General features: G+C 43.4%; 1 protein-coding gene across 3 annotated transcripts in view; it reads right to left on the bottom strand.

Moving 5' to 3' along the window:
* ICE2 (interactor of little elongation complex ELL subunit 2) overlaps positions 1 to 27,911 on the bottom strand; it is an 825,537-nt gene that overhangs the window by 289,893 nt on the left and 507,733 nt on the right. For all 3 annotated transcript variants that reach the window (XM_085648299.1, XM_085648300.1, XM_085648301.1), the window contains one exon: positions 24,588 to 24,757. In XM_085648299.1, coding sequence (XP_085504425.1) covers positions 24,588 to 24,757 — 170 coding nt within the window. The remainder of the gene's footprint in view (positions 1 to 24,587; positions 24,758 to 27,911) is intronic.

Raw genomic sequence — 27,911 nt, 5'->3', positions numbered from 1 at the left:
AGTGCACTTTACTAGGGACTAACAAGTAAATCAAATATCCAATCATGGAAACACCAATCCATAACACAATTTACTACAGGAGCACTTGCACTTTACCACTGATCAGCAGTGAGAAAAGAGCGCAGACACACTATGCCAGTAAAAACAGAGTCAAAACCGGAGGTCAGAAAGCAAAAACTCAGGGGAAACACGCCAAAAGATGCCAAGTCTAACACTAAGCCACACGGGGCAGTTTCGTCCCCTACAATTGCGAGATGGGTCCGCTGAGTTATGCAAGAGGCAGGGATAGACACCTCACACTTTGGAGCCCACTCTGTCCGTGGGGCAATGGCATTGAAGGCTTTTCCCCTAGGGGCGTGGCTAGAGGATATCCTTAATGCTGCAGATTGGTCCTCAGACTCCATCTTCAAAAGATTCTACTTCAACCCAGTGTTGACGCTGGCGTCTTTGGTGGTGGGCAAGCTTTAAACTAGCCTAATCTAAAGCCTCCGGCCCTGACAGAATGAAAAATTTCCTCGCTATCATTAAGGAAAGTTTCAATTCTATTAAGGATGCGGAGACGAGGATTAGCCCACCCAGTTATTGGAATCCCACACAGAATTTCTACGTAGATAATTTAAGACATTTCCAGTTACTGACTGTTCTCGTTAATTGGGTTGATATATTAGCATTGCTATTCAGAATGAATGATGCCTAATGGTGAGCGTTTTTTCTCTATCTGGAGTTACAATGGTCTCTTTATTTAACCTAGGTACGGACGCCAGTGAACAGGAATAATCCAGAGACTTGCTGGATGTGGTCGAAGAAGAAAAAGGAGGGTAGAGCGTCCTCGGGGGGAAGTCATCGGAGGCACTGCACTGCGATTGGACTATATTTATGGAAGTTTTCTTGTTCCATTTCCCGTAGCATCATGGGAAATGTCGTTTTTGTTATATCTTGTGATCAATTTATGGCTGCTGGACCTAATAATGTGGAGAAAGAAAGCCTAATCCTCGACTCTGCATCCTTAAAAGAAATGAAACTTTCCTTTATGATGGCTAACAAATGTTTCATTCCACACTCAATTCCGACAAAAACTGACTAAAATCCTTAAAAACTCAAGTCAAATTGTTGGAGAAAGTTGTTGATCTAGTATTTATAATTTTAATGAGCTTTTGATATTGTGGATCTTTTAAACCTTCATCAACCCATTCTTCAGGAGAAATTGCTGAATTTGCATAAGCTACAACATCTTAAGCAGCAATAACCCACTCTTTAGGAAACAACTCATTATCAGATTCACAACTGCCGTTATTAAGTGGCAGTCTGGACAAACCATCAGCTTGAAAATGCACTGTCCCAGGAACATAGCTAATCTCATGAGTGAACTCTTGTAATCTGGTAATCAATCTAACGAATCTGGCTTTCCCTACACTTATATCCCTCGTGAGACTAAAGGGACTTTGATCATACAACAGTTTAAAAATCTGACTCCACAGATATATCTTAAGTCTATTCACCACTCGCACACAAGCTAAATCCTGCCTCTCAATAGTTCTATACCTGTATTCTGCTCCTTTAAGTGTTGAGAGATAAAAACAACAGTTCTCTTTATCATTAATCTTCTGACAAAAAACGGCATCTAGAACAATAGCACTCAAACCCAAAATAACTTCACAATGTTGACCTTGAATAAAAGGTTTTAAAACATTGCTAATGACCATTACATTTTTGATTTCTTTGAAGGATTTTCTTTGTTCATCACCCCAATTAAATTTCGTTTTTTTCCCCTCAAGATTTGTTTTTTAAAGGTCATAAAAATTGTAAAACCACAGACAAACCAGGCATAGTGCATACAAAAGATTCGCTTAGCCCTAAGAATGATCTCAGAGAATTCTTATCTGTAGGAGTAGGTGCTTCTTTTATAGCCCTCATTAGATCCTTTTTGGATGCCATAACTTTGTCACAAATATAATGTCAATTTCCTGTATTCCGAATTCATACACATCATCAAGTGCACTTATAAAATGCTCAAAACTTTACCTAAAATGAAATTATGTTGTGCAACAGTAGAAGAAACAATTAAAATACAATATTGATATGATAAGACACCTGAAACATCCTTAAACAGAGTATCCATGAGTTTCTGAAAATCCCTGTTGTGTTCCCCACTGGCACTATCGCGGCTGCAGTCAAGGCGTTTTTTGTGTGGGAAGAGCGCATGGCAGTTTTTATCATTTTTATAGTATAGACCTCGAGCAGTGCTTAATATAAAGACGATGCTCGCAATATTTAAGCTCAGCAAATCAAAAAGGATGATTCAGTCGGCCAAGCCATGTTCAGCAAGAAAGACCGCGTCCAAAGTCAGAGTATACAGAAGTATACTTTGACTTTGGATGCAGGCTACACTCACCATAAGTGTTTCTATTGGATGGTTGTTTTTTCTGCCAAAGACCTGCACTGGCTTCCCGTCAACAAGAGGATCACCTTCATGCTCCTCACCCACGCACACAAGGCATTCCACAACACCGGACCGGCATACCTCAACAGGCCACTCACCTTCTACACCCTGAACCGCCAACTCCGCTCCGCCGACCTTGCCCTCGCCACCGTCCCCCGTATCCGAAGAGCAAACACCGGCGGCAGATCGTTCTCCCCCCTCGCCGCAAAGACCTGGAACACCCTCCCCGTCCGCTTACAGCAAACCAAGGACCTACCAACCTTCAGTAGGCTACTCAAGACCTGGCTATTCGAGCAGTAGCAGCAACCCTCCCCCTTCCCCCCCAGCGCCTTGAGACCCTCACAGGTGAGTAGTGCGCTTTACAAATATTCTGATTGACTGTGAGAAATGCGCTGGTGGCACTATTGTTGTCATTTGTAGAGGAATAAAGAACAAAAGATAAAGAAAACTGATTATTTTGCACCTGATATATTTACTATAACAAATATTTTTCATTCTTTACTCATTCATGCTGCCTCTTTAATGTAAAAAAAATGGCTTTAATGTCGGCCCAACTAGTAGCTGTCCCATAGAGATGGGCAGCAAATGTAAATATCCTGTGGATACTACAGGTGGTGCAGTATAGAGTTGCCCATCTACCATTATTTGTTTATTTTCCATCATTTATTCGAGTTTTGGTGGATTACACTAGAACATATACCTTCTAGTTGCAGAGGAACATTAACGCCTTATTTAAATACAATCAAGGATGCGTAACAATCACTGAGAAGAAAGAGGTGGCCATCTTGAAATCAGTAAACTGGCTAAAGGGGAGTACCCATTGTTTGTCTGAATCCTGCTTGATTCAGTTGGAATGCATATTCTGCAATAGCAGTGGATTGCACGTCTTGCTTGCATGCACTTAGGAGGTGCATTACAATGCACGGAGAAGAATGTGCCGGCCATCTTGAAGTCAGATAAAAATATAAGGCGTGCGTCATACTGTATATGTTATCTTAGGATGCATAAAAAAAAACCTTCAAATACATAACATTACCTGCACTTGGTTCAGAAATTAAAAAAATTATCTCTTCACAATAGGTGCAAAAAAAGTTGAACCTCTAAGGAATAAATGACTTTTGCTCAGTAGTTTAGGAGCAACTGCTCAGGAATTATTATGAGTATTTACCAAAAATGGACAATCATCAGGATAGTTTTGGCACCTGGGATGAGTATCGTGAAGTATCAAAGACTTTCAACACGGCTTGGAACTAGACAGAGCGCACAGACTCCCAATGTTCAACCCCTCAAATAGAAAAGGAACTCACCCCATGATATGTAAACCACTCCACTACCAGCACACAGAAGCCATCTTAAACTTTGCCAGGAAAAATCATCACGTAACCTGGGAAGGCCAACGGATAAACTTCACACAGGACTATTCTAAAGAAACAGTCGACACAAGGAAAGGCTTCCTACAACTGAGAGACAAACTGAGGGCAAAAAACATTCAATTTTCATTTTCAGGTCCATCAAAGTTTAGGATTGTGGAGAATGGCAGATCGAGCATCTTTACAAGCCTCCAGAACCTCGCACGACATCTGGAGGCAACTCCTTCCCAAGAGATGGACCTCTCTGGAGGATCCTCCAACAAACGGAAAACCTGATAGCCTTTGGACTGTTCTCTTTGCCGTACAACTCTTATATCATTACATTAGCTCCTTCGTAATGGTTTACCTAGAGAAGACCCACAATAGGTGCAGCTTCACAGTTAAGCATACTTATATGTTAAACAACGCTCTTTTACCTCTTAAGAATGGTATTGATATCACGGTAAGGGGGTCCGACACACTTTAAGATAATGCTGGCTACCCCTAGGACCCTGTAAACCACTCTATACAAAACACCTCTATGTTCACTTGAGGCTTTGCGGTCACTCTATACAAAACACCTCAAGGCTCACTAGAGGCTCTGCGGGTCTATCAGTTACACAGTTCATATACGCTCATATAGGTTCTACGCTAACCCCTCAAGTCAAAATAGCCGAACTAAACCATCAACTATTGACCATGTCCCACGCAATATTGTTCCAGTCTACACTCGTAATCACAACTCATAATCACAACTCTCTTATTACAAGTTATCGCACAACTGTTTCTCCTGTTGAGACATATTCAATTAAATCCCTCCGTGTTGTCCTCAGACGGATCTGCCGTCGCAGCTCCTGTGTTCGAGTATATCAGGGAGGGCTAGGGGAGGAGGGTGGGGACAGGAGGTAAATGTAATTTTGGCCGTTTCCTTTATGTTTTTACTCCATTTATGTCTGCTCGATATTTCAAATTTTGTTGAAGTAGCAGGTATGTTTTATATTGTTCATTTGCACAGAGACAGAACCCACTTGTTCACCATCATGAGAAGTGTCCCGCTAATGCTACGGTCCATGACTCGTTATACACGATTCATCCATCATAAACTAATCAGGTACAACACTTCCGTAGGGCTCATCACTCCCATAGCGATAAGAGACCCTTAGATGAATTTTTATACTTTGTCGTGGGAGGTGGTATTGTTAATAGGTGATAGGCGCTCGTGGTTAATTCACCTGTTATCTAGTGGAGATTGCGTTATTCACGGTGCTAAAAGGGGTTTGGGGAGAACCACCCGCCTCCCTAAATTATTGTGGCAGAGCCACAATATAGTCTTCAAAAGGTGTACCCCTAGCACTCGTATAGTATCAGTTAGCATAAATGCAAAACCATTACGGCATGAAACACAATAAGTTAGTCTTTTGCTTCTTTCTTTGTAGTTTCTTTTCTTTAATGTTCCTCTTTCAACAGTAGTTCATCAAGCCAACACGTGTTTCGTCGCCTCCGTAAAGTAGTACATGCGACTTGATCACGGCTTCCTGTTTCTTTCCCGTAGTTATCGTTTGGGGGGTGTGTCGCCGTCTCCTCGCGCCGGACTCCAAATACGATTTGGAGTCCGGCGCGATACTATACAAGTGCTAGGGGTACACCTTTTGAAGATCCTTAGATGACACAGAATAAAACCTTAGCTGAAACCTTAATATTGTATCTCTGAATGTTAAAGGCCTTAATCACCCGGTGAAGCGCAGGAAAATCTTCGAGTACTTAGCAAAAACTAAGAGAGCTATCATTCTTCTCCAGGAAACGAAACGCTCAGAAGAAGATGTAGGGCTCATAAAACACAACTGGATCTCTCATATTTTATGCTCCCCGGCAGAACATGAGAAAAAAGGAGTGATCACCCTCATTTCCAAAAAATCCAACATCACTACTATCTCACACACTCACGACGATGATGGAAGGCTTTTAGTCATGCACCTGCAGAGAGGAGACGACCCTCATCCATGTAGTCAACATCTATGGCCCTAACGCCGACGAACCTGATTTCTGGGAGAAGGTCTCAAATACTCTGGAGAGCCTCCCTCAGGAAGATCTCATTATAGCTGGCGGTGACTTCAACCTACCGCTGGACCCTCATATAGACCGACAATCTAAATGCAAATACCAACCCTCCCGTTCACATGAGGTCCTTAAAAGAATATGCTCCAAGTTTAATCTAAGAGACTCATGGCGCCTCCAACACCCAGACATGAGAGACTACACGTTTTATTCAGCACCACATAACTCCTACTCTAGGATTGACTACATCCTACTCTCAAGTTCGTTCACACACCTCATAGATGAAACAGATATAGTTCCCAAACTAGTCTCCGATCATTCCTGCATCAGCACCAACCTCGCAGGTACCCACACCATCCTACCCCCAAAAAGATGGCGATTTAACAATGACATACTCTCTACTTAAGGGCTGCAGCACGCATTGTGCCACCCTAAGGGACCCCTCAGCAAGCTCATGCAAACTGCCACTGCAGCCTATAGGTCTTGGTGTAGAGAAACCCAAAGAGTTGACATGGCATACATCCCTGTGTCATGAATGAGGCCAAATACCAAGATTTTACTTAATTTATTTAACACTTAATCTCATAAAGAATCTCCTTTCTAATACATAAGACATTTGTATCATTGTCTTATTTTTAGAACAGCCCCTGAAGAAGGGATTTCATCCTGAAATGCATTGTACATCTCTACTTTGAATGCAAAAAAACAATGAAATTACGATTGTTTTATGGATTGATATAATTAGCAACGATTAGGTTATTAGAATAGGAGCAGCTTATGTAAGGCTATCCTGCTTTAGGTTTAAACCTATAATAAAAGATAACACTCCACTGAAAGGGAAATTGCCCTCACCAGTGTAAACATATAAACACTGATAAACACCTGCACAACCAGGTGATTCCTTTTGAAATTAAGTGTTAAATGGATTAAATTGTTCATCAGGTGGAAACACTTGTTGTAATTTGTGGATATCACCAAAAGCAGTGCACATTCAGTCAAAATAATTTTGATATTTGGCCTCATTCATGATTCCTTTCACTTATGTTGACAACGTAAGTTAGAGTATGCAGCCAGCACAGCATAAATTGTAATAACATGGTTTATAGAGACATTTAGTTGAGGAGTGCACTATACACATGTTCATTTGACTTCACACTTCCCTGTGTGCCATGCCAGTAAAACACTGCATGATGTAAAGGTAAGTCACCCCTACAGCAGGCCTTACAGCCCAAAGGCAGGGTGCACTATACCCATGTGTGGGCTTATCTGCCTTATCTGAGTCCTTGTGATATCTAAGTTTGCCCTTAGATTTTACGAGTGCGCAAGGAAGCCATGACGAATACATGGGCTCGACACTCGTGATTAAGATTTCCCCAGCAACATGATGAATTCACTATACCCCAAGGTATTTGGCATCAAACACCTCGTCCTAATAAACCCACATTGATGCCAGTGTTGGATTTAGATTTATTAATAAATGCACACAGAGGGCACATTAGAGGTGCCCCCAGAAACTGACTACTAGTGTGTTGACCGACTGTCAGTGTTGACTGACTGGTCTCGACCAGCCAGCCACCATAGACAGGTTTCTAACATCCTGAGGTGAGAGCCTTCACTCTCGGACGTCAGGAACAAAGCCTGCCCAGGGCAGAGGTGTTCAACCAGGATGGGTCTTCCAGGGCGGGAGGCTTCAAAGGCCCTGCTGCCTTTGTTATGCGACCCAGGCTTCTCCAGATAGTGGAGGTGGCAACCCTCCTGACCCACTTTTTGGCAGCAAGACAGGTGTGAAAATTTGTAAGATTAGGAAGTGTGGCCACATTCAGCCAGCACCACCCCAAGGGCAGGTCAGTTGATGCGGACCCCACTTTTCAGATTCCTCTATGTTGTTTTGGACGGAATTAGCCTTAATTCCCACTTCCCTCAGGAAGTATCCAAATAGAGGGTGTAGATACCCTAAGGTAAGTAGTCCATTGGCTATTATTTATCACTCCCAATAAATGCCTCTAAATTGAGCATATAGGTGGAACCCCTGAACACAAGAATTCAGATTTAAGGGATCAACGGAAGAAAGATGAAGAAGAGTCACTGCCTGGTGAGAACTGCAGCAGGACTTGGGACTTTGGCTGTGAAACCCTGCAAGCTGGAGAACTATCAAAGACTTGGGTAGCCTGCCAGCACTTCAATAAACACCAAAAGTCTCTCTTGGAGTAGAGGAGCTACTCCCTGCAGACTGTCGGCACCAACCGACAGAGTCTAGTCCACTGTCTTGCAGCTCCCAGGCCCGACTGACGCCACCAATGACCAGGAGAAGGTATTCATTCTCTGGAAGGTCAGGATCTGACACCAGGACCGAATGGAGCCATGCAGTACCAATCCCCGGGTACCAGATGCCCTGTATCAAACACCAACAGCGAGAGTCCGATCCGGATTCACATTGCCCCAGGACAAAGCAGCCGTCAAGGAATGTCAGCACCACTGAGACCCACTTCAAGAGTTATGTAATGCATAATTACCATTAGTCTCTTAGCACTTGTCTAAGGGTTAGCCACCTTGCACCAACTAATACTTGACCGAGACATTCAATCAGACTCTACCAATGGCCTGTTCATACAAAAAGGTTTTCAATCTCTTATGAAATGGAAGGAGGGCATTTTCTCTTTGCAGACTTTCCAGGAGTCCGTTTCACAAGTGAGGCATCAAAACTGAAAATGCCTTAACGCTAACGGTCGATTTGTTAAAACATGGACGGGTCAGCAAAATTACCTCAGAGGAACGAAGACAGCGTCGCGGTACATATCGCCTTGGACGGTCCTTGATGAACGCAGGTACCGTCCCATACAGGGTCTTATGTGCAATGCATAAGCTCTGGAACCTGGTCGTCTGCTTTAATGGGAACCAGTGCAATTGTTGCAATAGTGGAGGCATGCGCCCGTCTAGGTAAATTATATAATAATCTTGCAGCGTCATTTTTGACTACTGGGCGCTTATTCAGCAGCTTGTCCGGGACGCCAACGTATAAAGCATTGCGATAGTCCATCTGCAACAAAATCAGTGCTGCCACCACTGTTCACATCGTTGAGAAGAATAGAAGAGGCACCAATTGAAGATGCTGCATAAGTAGGGCCATGTAGCTTCCCACCACTGTCGTCATCTGCCCGGTCATTGCCAGATTCTTGTCCAATTTAATGCCAAGGCACTTCACAACAGACACATATTCTGGGGTTCCGGGGTAACGCCTTACTCTGGAGGTCAAAAACCATCCATCCAAGGTTTATTGTCAGTGGTGTTTGCCAAAACCTCTGTCTTGTCTGGACTCACTTTGAGAGAATTAGCCATCATCCAGTTCACCGTAAACCTAAGGATGTTCTGCGCGTTCAACTGTGCTTGCCTAGAGTGATCAATCTGCAGGATCAGCTGGGTGTCATCTGCATAATTAAATAGTTGGCAGTCCAGCTGTGTTAAGTGCCGCCACCAAAGGATGGAGTTAGATATTGAACAGAAGTGGGGAAACAGCAGATCCCTGGGGAACCCCACACAGAAGTTCTTTTTCTCTAGAAACATAGCCACCCAGCTGTACCTTCTGTGATCGGTCCTTCAGGAACGAAGAAATCCACCGAAGAACGGACCCTGTAATACCCTGCACCTGTAATTGGTCCATGAGCACTTGATAGTCAGCCGTGTCGAATGCGGCTGTAAAATCCAATAGGATCAGCACAGAGGACTTTCAGCCGCCAGCCTGAGATCATCCAGTACCGAAAGCATCACCAGTTCCGTATTGAGATGGGCCCAAAAACCTGCCTGGCGAGCATGGAGCAATGGTGCTCCTCCATAAATTCTGCAAGGATTCCGTTCTGTAATTTTAGCTGGAAGAGGTAACCTAGATACTGGACAAAATTCTTTAGGTTTTTGGGGTCTGCCCCAGCCTTCTTCAATAATGGGCTTACCATAGCTTTCTTAAATCTGCGTGGTACTTTCCCTGCTGCCAGGGAGGAGTTAAGAAGTAATAGCAGCTCACCCCCACCACAGGAAGGTCATTCTGAACATCTTGGGAGGACAGGGGTCTTCCGGCGAGCCAGATTTAACAGCTGCCATTGACGATGCTAGGGCCTCGAGGTCCAATGGTGGAAATGCTAAGAGCTTCTTACCTTGGGATCCAGGCACCTCAGCCACTATCAGTGGGCAGGGACAATGCTGGGCATTTCTTTCTTACTAAGAGTGGCCCAGCAGCCATGATATCTCCTCTTTCAGCTGCTTGTCCCTGACCACGAGGTGCATCTTTGAGCACCAGCCCAGTCAATCTAACCACTCTGCTCCAAGCCCCCCTGGCCTGGGTCCCAATTAACTGGCTGTGCCTCTGTGCTCCAAGACCCTTGTGACCTCAGCTCCTGTTTGCAAGCCCTTGGACTTGCCCGCAAGTCCCTCAGTGCAGCCTATTTTCTGGTGGACTCCCTTGTATGTAGCGCGCCAGCTACCAGCCTCGCCAGCACCTTGCTCCCGGTAAAACCCGGATGGTGTATAAAAAGAAGTGTTATTTTCCTAAATTGGTCTCAGATTTATTCTTTGAGTGTGTGACTCATTATTGCCTATCTGAGTACAATAAATGCTTAGCCCTACCCTCTGATAAGCCTAACTGATCGCCTACACTACCACAAAAGTGTGCATTAGTATCATCTACTTTTGCCTCTGTAAACCAATCGGGGACCCACTCGACTCTCTGCAAAGTGTACTTCGTTTTAGTACACTATATAAAGAGACCGCTTCCTACAGTCATTAAATACCAGTAGTCAGGGTAAGAAGTCTTTAAATTCTTTAATGTGTGTGATAAATGATGCCGATTCTTAAAATTTAAATAGGATTGGAAGAATTCTTTTGTTTTGAGAGATGAGGCTGGTTGTATTCAGGTTTTTTCACATGACATTGTTTTTAAACTGTGATGGCTCCAGTTCTAAACAAAATGCTTAACAGGTTGTGTGAAGAAAACATTATTTCTTCAGTTATATACTCAGAGTGAGTTTCGAGTATTGTTATTGCACAAAAGAAATATGGAGAGATCAGATTGTGTGCAGACCTACGATCATTAAATAAAAATATAATTGCTGAATGTTATCCTCTCAAAGCAGCTGGTGTACAAGGCAGTCCTCCTGTAGTCTGCCCCAGGTTCAGGAGTGTAGCAAAGAGTGGGTTTAAGGGTCCACTATTTACATCTTGTGCCAGCTCTGCATTGGAAGAAACATCTGGCGTTCCCAAATCAGTTCTTAAAGTACCGTATTCATAACTTTTAATCATCAGTGGGGGAGTTACATTGAAAGGTTAGTAAAATGGAGTATCACCATTTTGGACAGGGTGATCCCTGCCATTATAGGCAAATGTATTGTGCGTCACTTTTTATTGCACTCAGCACACCAGCTATGCTCCCATATCTGACACCCACCTCTTTGTGGTAAATTTTTACAGCCAAGAATTTGAACATATGGAGCTCCTACTTGCTGCCTAATCTAGGCAACACGGAAAAGGCCTGAACCCATTCCTGAGACACAGGGGATGAACATGTGTAGCACTGTAGAGATACAAAAGTATACTGGACGCATAAAGAGAAATAACATACTCCATACTATACTGGGGAATTCCCTGTACGTGTCCTTCTATTCTCAGGATCCCGGCGAATGGCTGCCCTGCCAAAGCAAATATCATTGAGGAGAAGGGGGGTCTACTTCTACAACCTGGCTCGTAAGCCGTCGATAAGCTTCGACCAGTCTGTACTAGCGCCTGGGCATTAGTGTACAACAGCCTGACCTTGCGACGAGTTTGTCCGCCCTGGCGTTCAGTGAACCTGTCAGGTGTTGAACCACCAGAGATATGCCCTGAAGTTCCAGCCATGTCCAGGGGCGAGGGCATCTTGACATAGGGTCCACAACCCCCGCCCTGTTTGTTGCAGTACCACATGGTGGTGGTGTTGTCCGTGAACACCTGCACTACTCTTCCCAGGACAGAGGGAAGGGATGCTTTGAGTGCAAGACGGATCCCCGAAGCGCCAGAAGGTTGATGTGGAGCTCAGACTCCACCAGAGACCAGAGGCCTCTAATCTTCGCCTCTCTCATGTGGCCTCTATCACCACTGTGTGTTCTAGTTGGGGAAAGTAGAGGAATCTGCCGTTGACCCAATCCTGGTTCATGAGCCACCACTGCAATTGTCGTGCAGTGCCCTCTGAGATCTGGGCACTATCAGACAAATTCTCCTGATGCTGCGCCCACTGGAACTTCAGGTCCCAATGCAAAGCCCACATATGCCACCTGGCATGAGGCTTAGCAGACTCAGGGTCACCCTGACCGAAACCCGGGATAGAAGCTGAAAGATCAGAATCACAGCCCGAAAACCCCAGACTCGCTGTTAGGGAGTATAAACACTAAACTGGGTCAAGTCCAGAACCGCTCCCATGATGAGGAACTTCTGAGAGGGAGTCAGGTGTGACTTCGGCACGTTGATGGAGAACTCAAGCGAATGCAGGAGGTCGGTTGTAGTCTGGAGGTGGGAGACGACAGTTTGGGGCATTCCCTCCTTCAACAGCCAGTCGTCGAGATAGGGGAAGACTGGAACCCCTGATCTGCGCAGATGAACTGTGACCACTGCCATCACTTTCGTGAACACCCGAGAGGCGCTGGTAAGGCCAAAGGGGAGCATGGTAAACTGAAAGTGCTTCTGGCCTACCGTGAACCGCAGGTAACGCCAGTGGACCGGCAGGACGGGGATGTGAAAGTAATCGTCCTGCAAGTCCAACGCTACCTTCCATTCTCCAGGGTCGAGGGCAGACAAGACCTGAGCAAGCGTCAACATTTTGAACTTCTCCTTCCGGAGGAAGCGGTCGACGTTCCTGAGATCCAAGATAGGACGCAGGCCTTTGTCCTTCTTGGGTACCAAAAAATAGTGGGAATAGCAACCACGACCTACTTCTGAGGCAGGAACACGCTCAATGGCACCCTTGGCCAAGAGTGCCGAAACTTCCTGTTGGAGAAGGGCCAGGTGATCCTCCAACATGTGATGGTACTGAGGTGGCATGGGGGAGGGGCAGTCTCGAAGGGGAGGGAGTAGCCCCTTTTGACTATTTGCAAAACCCACCTGTCCAACGTGATGGTGCATCAGTGGGAGAGGTGATGGCGGATCCTGCTGCCCACTGGCGTTTGGTGGCCCTGAAAGGTCGGATTAGGAGAGTTTGGAGGCTGTTGCAGAGGGGGCTGTGTGGGACTGACCCACTCGCTGGCCCCCAGGACCACGGCGGTCGTTCCCACATCCCCGGCCATGCTGGGGCTGAACAGCCTGCGCCGGCCTTTGGCTCAGGGCGGGACATAGTGGGACACCCCTTTCCGTAGCCACGAAAGGGGCGAAAGGCAGACTGTGCAGGGCGGGTGGTGGAGAAGCCCAAGGACCTGGCACGAGACCCCTTAAAGCACTGTAGCGCATTGTCTGCCTTGTCGCTGAAAGGGCGACGGCCATCAAAGGGCAAGTCCATAAGTGTGGATTGGACATCCCCTGAGAAACCAATTGAACGCAACCAGGCGTAGCACCGAAGGGCTACTGACGTGCCAATTTTTCTGCCAAGTGCGTTGGCGGTATCCAGCCCACAACCGATCGTAAACTATGCTGTGTCTCTCCCTTCAGCAACCGCTCGAGAGAGCACGGCCCGGGCCTCCTGCGGGCACTGAGGAAGCACTTGTGCCCAATAGACATGCAGTGTTTACCGACCGCAGTCCCAAGCCGGAGGAAGAAAACCTTTTCTTCCCATGATGATCCAGCTTTTTGGATTCCCTTTCCGGGGGGTGCGGTTGGAAATGCGCCCCTGGACGTAGAGGATTGGACTACCAAGCTCTCAGGGGTCGGTTGTTGGGAAAGGAAAGTGGGGACACCTGGGGCCAGGCAGTGGCATCAGGCAATCATCCTGTCCACAGGAGGCCCTGTGTTGGGCCTGGACCAAGTGCCCAAAAGGATGTCAATCAGGGATTCATTAAACGGCAGCAGGGACTCGGAAGAGCTCGCTGCCGCTTGAAACACCTCTGTCAGGAGGATAGTCCTGACCGCCACCGCAGGTAGCTCGAGGTGGAGAGCCTCAGCCGCCCTACACAACACCACCGTGTATGACGCTCCCTCCTCCATAGCCACGGTCGGAGGAGACAACATGCCAAGGTCTGGTGAGGTATCCAAACCACTGGCATCCCCCAGTTCCTCTCTCAAGTCCTGCTCATATTCCATCTGGTCTGTCAAGGAGTCTCCAGACCCCTCCCAGTCCTCCTTACCCTCTTCTGGCTGCCAATATGGTCTCAAAGAGCCAGGGTAGAACAGGGGCACAAAAGTACCCGTCTGCGCCGGATCTGGAATCGACATCGGCTGGGGACACAGCAGACGCTGGTGGCGGACGTGTTGCCGGTGGAATCAGCACCGGGGGAGGTGTAACGAGGTCGACCGGCACCGATACGGATCCAGGCCTGGATCCAAGGGGACCCTGTGGCGCCGGGGCCGAAGCCGCTGAAGACCCAGGGCCCCCAAGCGAGTCCACAGGGCCCGAAGGCGCGCACGCAGAGTCGGGCTGCCCGAAGATGGCTTGCATCGCTTCGTAGAAACACCGAAGCTGGGTAGGGTCGCACCGGGTCCCGGGAAGGGAGGGAAACCCGGGGTTGACCCAGCAGGCTCCACACGTGGAGCCTGTGGGAGGGGCACCACCCGCATCCCTCGTAGGCTCGACCGACGGACGGGGAGAAGTCAAAGAGTGACGATGCTTCTTCGACTTCTTTTTGTGCTTCGACTTACCTGACCCCGTGTGCTAAGACTTCGACGAAGAGTGGTGGTGCCTCCGCGACCGGTCCCTCGACCTCCTCCATGATCGGAATCTCGAGCAGCGCGGAGCCGACTGCCGGTCCTAGAGTACCTTTCGGGACCGCTCCCGCAAAGACTTCGGGCCATGGTCCGGCAGTCGGAGCATGACTTGGAGTCGTGGTCGCGCTCCAGGCAGTAGAGGCAAACGCGGTGCAGATCCATCACCGACATGAGTTGGGTACAGGAACCTGCATCCCTCATACACCAGGAGTCGAAGGACTAACTACAACGAAGTCAACAAAAGTTAAAAAAAAAGTTCAGTCAAAAATTGACTGGGGATACCGCTCTCTCCAGATCTGCGCTTGCTGGCGCGGAAAAATAAAGAACTGACGTCAGCGTGCGAGGGCGGTGTCTAAGTAGCTACCGCGACCTCATCCCGGCGACCACGACGAACGCAGAGTCGACCGACGCCACCTTCCGATGTTCAGGGGTATTGCTGACAAAACATTTTCTGGATCCAGTCTGAAGCCTGGGGGTAATTCTAAGGTAAGGAATCTATAACTAACTGTTTCTTTCAGCTAGGATTCTTTTCGACACAAGAGAAGCATCCTAACCCAAAACCCAACATTTATTCTCAGATAGAATGACCATAAAAGAGGTCTTCCTAAAGACATGCTTATCAGATTAATCCAGACATGCATACCTGCTCATAGATAATGTGTCTGCCTAAACTAACAAAGTATGCTTAAACGAGATAGGCGCAGGACTATTAAATGGAAGTCAGACAGAGCCATGAAACTCCACCACCTCAAATCAATTAAGAAAGACTCCAATTATCTTCCATCTAAAACAACCTCACACCACTATTAAGGAAATTCTACACAATTGCAGATCAGCAAAAACACATTATATTACTTCTGATGCTATCACTGACTTCATGTTGACTTCCTATCACCTCACTGAATACTAGCTAAATGTATATTCTTAACTCAATCCAGATATTTTGGTTACCTAAGCCATTCCATCATAGCATAATGAATATTTGCAAAGTGCATCTTCACCCATACCTTGGGTCTCTTGGCACTAAAATAACAGATGTTTATTGTTTATCATCGGATAAGAGACAAAACCCCAGGATGAAAATTGCTTTAACTAATAGAATTACACTTTCATGCAAAACAAAATTAACATGTTTAACTGTTTTTCTTATGAAACTCTAGCAGCAGCAAGAAACTAATTTCTTACTGAAACTCTATATCTTCTCATTAAGTATCCTCCTACAAGTACTTTACTGCCACCAAGTGGAGTTAAGTTCATCCTTCAATGAGGGCAAGCAAAAAAGATGTCAATGCCAGGTATATTACCAATATCTATTTCAGCAGCTTGCACTTGAACAATGCTCAGCTTCCCACACATACCAATGTAAAAATCCTCAATGTAGTTATACCGGACCAAATCAAAATAAGTTGTTACACATCACTAGAAGTGGAGTGGTCTGCCCACTGGTAGTCCCATTGCACACTTCCATGTTCACAGGTACTCACACAACTGAAATTGCTCAAGATCGTTTTAAAAAAATCACTTAACCATGTCACTGAAAAAACGTTGAAATATTTCCAACTCAATGAAGTGCCATTTACGAGAACACCTCAAAAAACACAAAAACAAAACAGTCTTTTGCTATGGACAATCTCTGGTTCTCTAGAGACCATTTTCTCAAGATAAAGGAACTCTATTAACTGGAAAAAATGGAGATCAACTAAAACCACACCTAAGCTCTTCAATCTAACAGCTGCAAGGAAAAAAAAAGACAATTGACACGTTCCTTTCGAAGGATTATTTTCAGCAAAACAAAATTCAGGCCTCTCACACCAGGCCAAAAGAACTATTGTAAGTTATCAACATCAATTCAAAGCAACCATCCCCTTTCGCCATCCTCGTACAAATACAAAGAAAGTTTTGCCGTATCACTCATCAGGTGATACATTTCCATTGATTTTAACTTGAAAGAGGATAATAGACTATCTTCAATCTCCAACCCTAGATTAGGCTCCAGGGAATTTCAGAGAAATTCCTCACCAAAGTTGTAATGTACAGAAAACCCACATTTTATTTCAATCGCATCATTTTGGCCTACTGTCAACTCATACTTAAAAATTGTAATCTCCCCAACTCACCAAAATTGACCCATTCACACCACCTCTAAAGAAACTTCATGCTGGCCCAACTAAATCACCAACTTCAAACCAATCAACAATCTAGCCTGGGAGGCCTAAGTAATTAAGAAATGCGTGGCTGAACAATTCAGCGCATTCACTGAGCAAACTTCTTTTACCATCTATTACTCAATGTTCTGCAATTCTGTTGCAAGGAACCCAGAGCTATTAACATTCTCAATGAGATATCCACCATCCCAAACAACGCAGACACATGACGTCTTGACTTTTTCTGCAGCCTTTGAACATCGAAAACTCAAATACATCCTTGAACACTATATTGAATTTGAAGATATGGTACTCACTTGGTGTAGTTATTTTCTAAACAACTAGGTATGATGGGCCACACCACCCCAGTAACATGTGGAGTACCCAAGGAGGTTTCAGCTCCAATGTTAATTAGTCTATATCAATTTACTGAGATTAACAATAGAAAAAACAGGTTCTTCAAGACACCAATATGTGTATGGCACCCATATCAATTTAAAAATCTTCACAAATCAAGATATGTACACTGCCTGAGGAAACTTCGCCTGCACCACTGGGTATAGCCCATCACTTATTGGCCTAGTTGCTAATCAAAATAAAGCCAAAATCGTTCAGCATTGCTTGACTATCCTGAACAAATCAAGAGTCACACCTTCTCTTGCCCCGAAGTAAAATCTTAAAGTTTCTTTATCCTGGATATATTCCCGTTAAACCACATGCTCACTTTCAACACACTGGTAAACCCTCCCGATTGTCTCTTCAATCAGTAAAAACCTAAAACGATGTCGCTAACATTAAGACTTCTACCTTGTGGCAAAAGCATTGCCAATCTATCATGTTAACTATGAGAATGCCACCCTTCTAGGAGTGATGAAAGCCAACCTAGAACTACTCAGAGCAACTCTACACTTTAAATCCAGAAATTTGCCTTGGAAAAAAAAGATTTACCTACATAATTTCCTTTCTTCGAAAACTACATTTGTTCTCCCTGTGGCGATAACTTAATTCAAGTTAGGATGCATCATAATTAAATCTCCTAAACTGTAACAAAAATTATATGTCTGCTCCTCCATGTAAATTTCAGGATGAAGAGACTCCAACTGAAGACTAATTCAGGCTTAATGCTGCAGCACTACAATCAATCTAAAGAGCAGCACCCCAGTCAGAGGAACTCTGCCAGAATTGAGATGCACTGAGAAACATGCAACTTTTTGTATTATATTTTGACCAGTAACTAATTTTCCTCATTCCATCGGTCTTCCCACTCAACTAACTTAGCCACTCATTACACACGTCATCCTTTCTCTCCCATGCTTTCTCATCCCACCCCCAACTTCCACTTGTCTATACTACAATGAATGATCCAGTCTATCCTGTCTTTAATCTATTCTTTGCCCTCATCCCTAGCATTTTCTATTCAACTCATTCCTTTTTTGGGGTATCTCTCCCACCACTTTGTTTTGCCTTCTAAGACTGATCTTCCTGCTGTTTAGTTTTAAGCTTTTTCCATTTCTCAAAATTTTCTATAGACCGCGTGCTGTCACTTTCTTTGTGAAGTAAGGCTTAATAAAAATGTAAAATAAACAACAAACACAGACAGATGGCTGTGTTTCTCGTGCCAGTTCTATTCATATGGAGTGCTGAGCGTCGGAATCGGAAGTGACGACAGACGCCAGAACTACTGCTGCTGTTGTTTGCGATTCGCTCGCATGTGGTAGAGTGCTCTCTCCCTTGAGCTGCAGGAGCCGCGAGTGCCTCCCAATGAGACAGGAGCCGTAGGGCATTGCTGAGCGCGGCGGAGAGCCGTGAGTTGCCTTCCAGTGCGGCAGGAGGTGCTAATTGCTCTCCTGTGCGGCGGGAGCCGCGAGTTGCCTTCCTGTGAGCCGCGGATCACTTGCCTGGTGCGGCAGAGGCCGTGTGGGCTTCTCATCGGGGCAGGAGCCGTAAAAACATTGCAGAGTGCGGCAGAAAGCTGCAAATTGCCTTCTTACGTGGCAGGAGCCGCAATTCATTTTTGACAGTAGCAAAGGAGCAGCAGCAGTGGAGCGAGGACGCCGTGAAGACGCCGTGAGGGCTGTGAGGTGAGGCCGTGAGTACAGGAGACGGTGGTCCATGTGAACAAGGAGGTTGCGGTGGATGAAGCTTCCCACTGGCATCTGCCTCTAATCACATCTAAGTGGCCATCTGTATTTACTATAGGGCCTATCAAGGCCCTGGTTGTGGCTTAAACCTAAGTTGGAGACAGGCTTTAATTACCAGGACGCTTGAGCAGTAGGAATATCCAGCAGTAATTGCAGTTCAGTAATCAACTAACTAATGATTAATGACTAGTGTCTGTAAAAACCGTAAAACCGCATAAAAAGCAGTGAGTTAGGGAGTGGAAACTTGGCGCTAGTTCCGGTGTTGCATGAGCGGCGCGCTGGTGCATTGGCGCTTTGAAGCTACACCTCTCTGGCTGTGTTGGCTGGTATTGGCCAAGGATATTTCTCTAACGTTGGATCTTGTCGGCTTAGCAAAGAGTGCACTACTGTCTACTGCTACGACCCCGCCCGATCACAAAAAGTAGGGGGACAGCAGGGAACAGTAGGATTAAGTGCACGGCTGGTCACGATCTACCAGGTAGTACCCCCTCAGCATAACCAGCACGATTAAAATCACAGTAAGTTATCCTCTGCACTCTAATGGCTTATAAATATAAATAAAAAATTAAGATCAAGAACTATCTTTATGAAGAGGATGGGAACAGAAGAGGCAACTAGAAAGAGCGCTGGGAAGATGACAAGAGCAGGAAAGTCTGTATCGATCCCCGGAATAAAAAAATACTTCGCAAAACTAAGCTCAGATTAACAGGGGCAATTACAAAAAGATCATCAGATAGCCCATAAAAAAGGGAACAATCAGGCTGGAAAGAATGGAATACAATCCAACGATCAAACCCAAATCCGAAATCAAAGAACACCAGAGGTTCCCAAAAAAAGTACCCCGATAGACCTGGCTGAGTCAATTACTAACCTTACTGTATCGGAATCAAAAACACCGGAATCATTCCAAATACAGCAATCTCAAGAGTACAACGTCACTTGCCCAGATATTAATATCAAAGATTTGATATTCCACACTGGAACCCAAAAGGAGCCACAGAATGTTCAGAATGGTACTCCACAAAAACCATCTGATCTAGAGGGATCCCTTGATAAATCACCAGATTTTTCTCTTTTTAAAACTACAGGACTCTTTAATAATTACACCAAAGTATCCAAATCTCTGTTCACTTTGCAAAGTATTCTGGAATCAGTTCTTACTCATTTAGGGAATATATGGGAAAATTCCGATCAAATGCTCGATACCCAATTAGGAATGCTAAAATATCTAGTGGAGAAAAAAAGGAAGAAAGAGCAATTAAAATCAACACTAATAGCAGGAGTTTGTGGGAAATGTAAAGAGGAAAATCCTCCTAAACCAAAAGGTGAAATTATCAAAGTTCTTTCCCCACTGAAGAAAGAAATCACAACTCAAACTGGAAGGAAATTACCTAAGGAATCTAAGGACAAACAGGATCATAACCAGATATATTCACTCAGAAAACTTTTCAAGGAGGATTATAAATCAGAGACTCATCAACTGCCTATAGCATATTATCCATTTTTTACAAAAATAAAAACTAAACCACAATTGAATTTGAGCAGTCCAGTAACTCCACATTCTAAAGCAACAGCTGCTACTGGGCTATCTACCAACGCTTCACAGAGCCCAGAAATTCCAAATAGCAAAAGAAAACAAAAGAAGATCAAATTGAAAAGGAGAAAGGCACTAAGAAGGATCGAGAAAAAGAAAGCCCGTAAAACAAGGTTCCAGAACATTTCCCCTACCCCAACCCGATCAATAGATAGAGGAAAGGTTAGAAATGGCTCAGAACTCGAAGGTAAAAGAGCCGAATTTGTCAGTTAATATACAAAGAGTCAATACTAACCAACTTAACAAACTTAATCCAAAGGTGACAAGTTTCTCATTAGTAGATCACAGACCTATGACCCCGGCATTAAGGGATATCCCAAAAAGAACTTTTCACCATCGGGAAAAAGAACCCACAAGTAGAGGAAATTAGGCCAAGTCATCTGGAAATCACAGATCTTTTCCCTTCAGTTGATGCTCCACTTAACCGCGACCGAATTATCAGTCTGCTTCAGAGAAATGAAATAAAACTACTTACGTTCCTGGAAAAAACTAACACAACAACAGCGATTGTAGAATTCTGATCTCCAGTAACACCAGGAATTATAGTAAAGGAGAGTGAGACTCTCCACAAACACGGCTAGGATTTGATTCCAGTTTTAAATCGCGAAGTCCAAAAGATAGAAATAACAGAAGAATCTTTTAAAATGCAGCGACTGAATCAAAGCCTTAATGCCACGAACATTCCCCCAGACCTCTATGTAGAAAATATATTTGTCTCCATAAAGAATGGTGAAAGAGGAATTTGGAGTGAAAATACTCCTAAGAGGGATATAACAACGAGGGATTACTCATGGGCCTGGATCTCGGAGATTCTGAACAGTAACAAACAACTCAAGGATAATAAATCTTCCGTTTAACACAGGCTTGACTATCTCTTCTTGGAATATTGCAGATGGCTGAAATAACAAAAAACTGTCCAGAAAATATCAAATGAGCTACTTCAAAAATGGGCAAACTGGCACAAAGAAGAGGCCCTGGCAATCTCCATTCCACTATTTCCCAAAGAAAACAAAGCAGATAAGAGAGGGAAAATTCTATTAGCCTCACTTCCATTGATAAGTGGAATAATACTAAATGGTAATATTGAAGGAGATATTCCCACATCAAATACAAGACAAGGGAATTGTAGCTCCTCACTCCTGGACTACATGATTTGTAGCTCGGATCTGTTCGGAACAGTTTCACACCTCAAAATCAATTTTGTACATGGCAGTGACCATGCTATCCTGCACGCAGATACAGAGTGGAAGACACGACTTTCTTTTTCAAGCCATATTATGTATATTCATAGCACAGTTTTGGTGAATCAGGCCCAAAGACGGATTCAATGGAATTCAGTAACATTCAATAAAATTGATACCATAATCAATACAACGCAACTAGTACATATAATTCACTCTATAAATTCGATAATAAACTTCGAAATGGTCATTATAAAGTTATTACAAAAACTACAGGAAAAGCTCAAACAACGGGGTCCAACAAAGAATCAATATGAAAAACCAAAATTAGTTACAAATACAAAACAATTAAATAAATTGATAAGATTGCAGTTTCTTGAATGCTCTGTATCAAAACAGCTAGAAATTAACAAATTGAAAAATCAACGCAGGAGAGAAAAGGCAAAAAACAAGGGAATAACCCAGGATAAAAACTGGGTAGACATTCAGATAGCAGCAAAACAAAATAACCAACGCGCCTATTGGAATATAATTGCTAAAGAAACGGGCACGAAAAAAACATTACAAGCCATCCAGGTGCCTCCGGCAGAATGGGAATCATACCTTGCCAATCTATATAAACTAAATACTAATTCAGAAATTTCTAATAATCTGGCTAGAAATCCAGAAGTAAAATCTTTAAATATCGGAGCACCAAGTCCCTTTTTAATTGAGCTATATATAAAAAATGCGAGAACGACGGGAGCAACGGGTCCTGACCAAATCCCGATCAAGGTCCTCCAATGCAATCCTAAAGCATGGAGCAAGATGTTATCTCCCCTTTTTAACCACATCTTTGCCACCGGGGAAATCCCCAAATCTTGGAAGGGGAACATTGTAATACCTATACACAAAAAGGGTTCAAGGCTGCATCCTGGCAACTATAGGCAAATAGCCCTTCTAGATGCAACAGGAAAGATTTTCACAGCAGCAGTATTAGACCACCTTAAGGACTGGGCTTTTTCATCAGGACTAATCCCCCTATATCAAGCCGGATTCAGACCAAAGCACTCGGTCACTGACAATATTGCGGTGTTGCAAACCATCTAAGACAAATATGTGGCTATAAAATCCCAGGTTGTATATGCTGCTTTCATTGACTTTACCACCGCATTCGGTAGAGTGGATAGAGGAACACTTTGGAGAAAACTCAGCAAAATGGTTATCCCGAATAAATTACTCCATATAATAACTTCATTACATTACGGAACCTGGTGTCAGGTTCAAATGGGGAGGGAAAAGGGTCTCACAAGCCCTATCCCGACCACAAACGGCCTTAGGCAAAGATGCCTTCTTACTGCCCCATTGTTTTCCCTTTACCTCAGTGATCTGCCTGAATGTTTTAAACAGATCTGCAACTTTCCACATAAAATTAGCCTCCACAAAATTCACACCATGATGTATGCAGACGATGTAATCATTTTAGACCTTACACCATTTGGCCTGCAAAGAAGCCTGCAAGCACTCCACAATTATACGGAGGAAAACTATTTAATACCGAACATCGCAAAAACAAAAATAGTTCAGTTTTCAGGAAGGAAACAGAGTGCCAAATTCAACTGGACTCTAGGAGGAAAAACGTTGGAAGTGACAAAAGAGTATACCTATTTAGGTCGAATCTTCACAAAGTCTCTACAAAATGGGCTCCATACTCAGATCCTGACTCGTAAATCCGACGTTCATGTGGGGGCACTTTCACGCTTATATGCTTCAACTGGACAAAGAACATTTTCTTCACTACTTCAGGCATACAGCGCCAAGATTCCACCAGTGCTGTCATATGCTTTTGAATACATCCCAATAAGTCAATGGAACTATCTAGACCTAAAAGAAGGGAAGATCTTGCGGAAACTAACAAAACTGTCTCAAGCTGTACCGGTACAAGCTCTCCGCCTCGAGTTCTCATTAATCAGCTCCTATGCCAGAGGAATTACCAATATCATCAGATGGGCATATAACCTCCTCCATACTGAAGAAGGAACGGTTCGATCTCTACTTAAAACAGAGTCATTAGAAAAAGAATCTGCAAAACATATTGTTTCAAGGAATCTTTTAACTGCTTTTAAGTTATCTAATGTTAATATTAATTTGTTACAGTCATGGACTCCAGCTCAGCTGAAGCTCTTTTTAAAACACTTTACTCCAAGACTCAGCTTTGATCTCGACTCTCAACACTGCGCTAAATTGTCGTTATATAACATATTTGCAGAAACTATGGTTTTTAAGAAAAAACAACAGTATATTAATTTTAATTTAAAGCATGGGGTTAGAAGATCAATTGTACTGCATCGATTTGGGATACTTCCTTTAAAATCTTTTACATATAAGTGGCTACCAAAAGAAAAATCAAGTATTCTTTGTAATTTGTGAAATGGTGGGGAGCAAGACTTGGAACATTTGTTGTTCACTTGCCCAAATGAGACAGTGGTAAAGGCAAGAAAAAGGTTTTTACAACCAATTTATATAAAATGTAGAATTAACTCTGTACAGGAAATGATCACACTATGTAAGGCTCCGCCAAATTAGTTTGTCTGCTACAATTTATATACATTTTTAAAACCTATTTTAACTGTGTATTAGAATGAAAACCTTTCTTTTACCTAAACTGTTTAAAATTGTATATTATGTATTGAATATTTGTGGTTGTCAGATGAGAACTAAATCAAATAAACTTGAACAACAAACACATTTTAAAAACTCTGTGTGCATAACAAGGGTTTCTGAAAAGATAAAAAGCTCAGTAAAGTGAGAAACTGAAAATATGTACATTACAGTGACTCACCTGTTCATTTTTTAAGTGGTCAAGATGCATTACAGGTGTCTGGGCAAATTTAGTTTTAGTCATCCAGAATTCAAAAGGAACTTCATGAAACATTTGGTTCTTCTCTCTCACACTCAACTCTTTTTTTGGAAGTGGTGGATCAATATATACCATCTTAACTGGTTCTGCTCCTACAGAATGCAAAGGTTAGATAAAGAATAGGTGAAACTTAATTATATTTCAAATTAGAAACTAATAATGAGGTGACAGCAAAACATTCACAGAAACTGTTTAAAAAACCTGACTTTACTGTCTGAGCTGTTTGTGGAGTCATCAAAAAAGCATCTGCTGATGGCATTATCCCCGCGGGCCCGATAACTTCAAAAAGAATGCTGTGCTGGACAGTTAAATTGGCCAAACTAAACCTCATAATTTTGTTCTACAACATTCTCTGCCTTTATCCAGAACTGAGACAGGCTGTACAAGGTGATTAACATGCATTCCTCATAAGAAACCCAAGGAATGCCACAGGATACTACGGAGGAGCTTGAGGTGTGACTGCCAATTTTTAATTAGTGGAATCTCCTTGAAAGGAAGAAGTTGAAATTCTCATCAGATGTTCCAAGATCCACAGTAGACTCCCATGGTCAACCATGTTGAATGTCATCATGAAATCTAAACACTGCCAGGATGCAAAAGTCACTCCAGTAAACATCACCCAAGATTTTTAGCTTAGCTGTTTAAATGCTACAGCCCGCATGGAAACCTGATAGTTAACAAGGTAGGTTTCCCGATTTTATGTGAGCAGTTAAAAAGACACACATTCCTCACAGGCTGTGCCTAGCCATGAAGGTTGTAATGTGGCCACATTTTAGAGAGTTCCAGGATATCACCTGAGAGAGAGGGGAATTTATTATTTCATTATAACTTTGGAATGTTGAAAACTCTACTGAAGACAATGGAGTGGCTCATACTTATTATGGCTGATATAAGTCCAGAGCTCCAATGTCTGTCTTCACGTTTCTCCCTTTTTAATTAAGAACATTCTGCCCTTAATGGGTGGAATGTTTTAATAGCCTTATGGTCATCTGCCTCGGGCTACACCAGTTGTTAAAGGCCCTCTGACTCTGGTTCAGGACCTTTAACAACCCGTATAGCCCTTAGCAGAGGGCTATAAGTATATTGCATATCACAGCAAAGATGGCAAAGTTTTCTTTGATGAGGCTTGAGGTCCCAAACTATGTTAGTGAGCCCCTCTAGGTATAAAGATTCCAAGTAGGACTTCTGTATAGAAATTTTGGGATAGAATTGCTCTTGGAAATGGGTCACAGGAGATTGGAGTCTTTGATTGCACAAATGTTTCCAATGGTAAGAACATTGGTTCCTTTGACCCTGAGAGTGAGTGGCACTGATTTTGATGCAGGAGCGAGTTTGGTGTGTATAAAGTGAAATAGATCCCCTGAGAGTGTAGTAATTCACTCCAAGATTGAGTTTAAAGATGGTTTATTAATTGGAGTAGATAAAAGATACAGCAACCTCCAGCATTACATTTCAGTACTGGTTTACTTTGGAATCCTGTCCTAGCTGTGACTCTATTGCATCACAGTTACCTCATACAGTTCTAAGTATCACCACATATCTTCCCGCTTATAGAAATAATTAAACAAAATATTTAAAGTACATAACACATTGCAAAATTGAGAAGTAATAACGAACCATTGAACATACATAAAATACTAAGATTTAAAAAAACATGAGACTTATAAATGAGATACCTTACACAAATCTCCCACACTCCATTTCTTACCATCATCAAGTAGGGCCACAGAACCATTCACAGATATCACTTTATGGGGTTGAGAAAACTTACTCTCCCCTTTTTTTACAAGCCCAAACCTTCTTATCACCACCCAATCACCTTCCCCAAAGACTAACTCCTTAACAGCTTTTCTATGATCAAACCCAATTTTGTTATGCCACTGACTTTCCAGCACTCTTGACCTCATCCTTTCTCTATCAACCCAGATCTGATTTTTCTCTTGCAACCACTTCGGAGAGTCCTTAGTTCCAGGTTCCCTTCCTTTTAAGGCAACAAAAGGAGAAATGTCCGTTACTGTGTGAGGTGTAATTCTATGACCCCACATCATCCTCCTTAACTCATTCTTCCAGGATAAACCATTCGCTAATGAAAGCTGAATAGATTCCATTACAATACGATTTACTCTTTCCACGAGGCCATTTGCCTGTGGATGGAATAAAGCAACTTTGTTATGATAAATTCCAAGACTATTTAAATAACTACTCATTCCTGATGAAACTAATTGAACTCCATTATCCGTCACCAGTGTCTTTGGCACCCCTTCTTCTAAAAAGACTTCCTTGAGAAATGTTATCACATTACCTGTAGTTACCTCACCCATGGATTTACATGTAAACCATTTGCTATGGTAATCTACCAACAATACCAAATACTGGTTACTACTACCTAATTTCTCAATTGGGCCTAATATATCCAATGCCAGTTTCTCCCATGGTCTTTTTGGTAACTCTATGCACTTCAAAGGAGGTTTCCTTGTGATCTTTACTTTGTCGCTATTACTGCATGCATGACATTCCTTCACCAAATCCTCCACGTCTTTGTCCATTTCAGGCCACCAAAATGACTCTCTCAATCTCCGCTTGGTCAAACTCCTACCTAGGTGTCCCTCATGTACAATTCTTAATATTCCTGGTCTCAACAAAACTGGAGGAACAATCCTACTCCTCCTCAAAACCTTATCTCCCTGCAAACTCAATTCATCTTTCACCGGTAAATATTGTTTATGTTTATGCATCACAGCAGGATCACTCCAACAGTTCATGATGAGTTCTCTCAACCCCTTGTACTCATCATCTGTCTCTATGGCCTTCCTCCATTCATCTTGATTTATGGCAAATTCAGTGTTCACCTCCACAACGAAATCTTCCAAGATTTCCATACAAGAGTCATCCTCTACTGGCATCCTGGAAAGACAGTCAGCAATCACATTTTTGTTTCTACGCACATACTCAACAACAAAATTATAATCTAGGACGGATAATAATCACCTAGATATCCGAGGAGTCATACTACCATGCAATCCACGACCACCCTTGAAAATGTGAACTAAGGGCTTATGGTCTGTTTTAACCACAAAAGGTATTCCCCACAAGTAATACCTAAAATGTGCTATTCCCCAACAACATGCAAGCGCTTCTTTTTCTATTGTTGAATAACTTTTCTATGCACCTTGCATTGTAACCTTCTAGAAGCAAATCCAATAATCTTTTCATTTCCTTCTGACATCTGCAACAAAACAGCACCAA

Source organism: Triturus cristatus, chromosome 3_2, assembly GCF_964204655.1.
Source record: "Triturus cristatus chromosome 3_2, aTriCri1.1, whole genome shotgun sequence".
Classification (NCBI taxonomy): Eukaryota; Metazoa; Chordata; class Amphibia; order Caudata; family Salamandridae; genus Triturus; species Triturus cristatus.
This window is presented reverse-complemented; position numbering and strand designations above follow the sequence as displayed.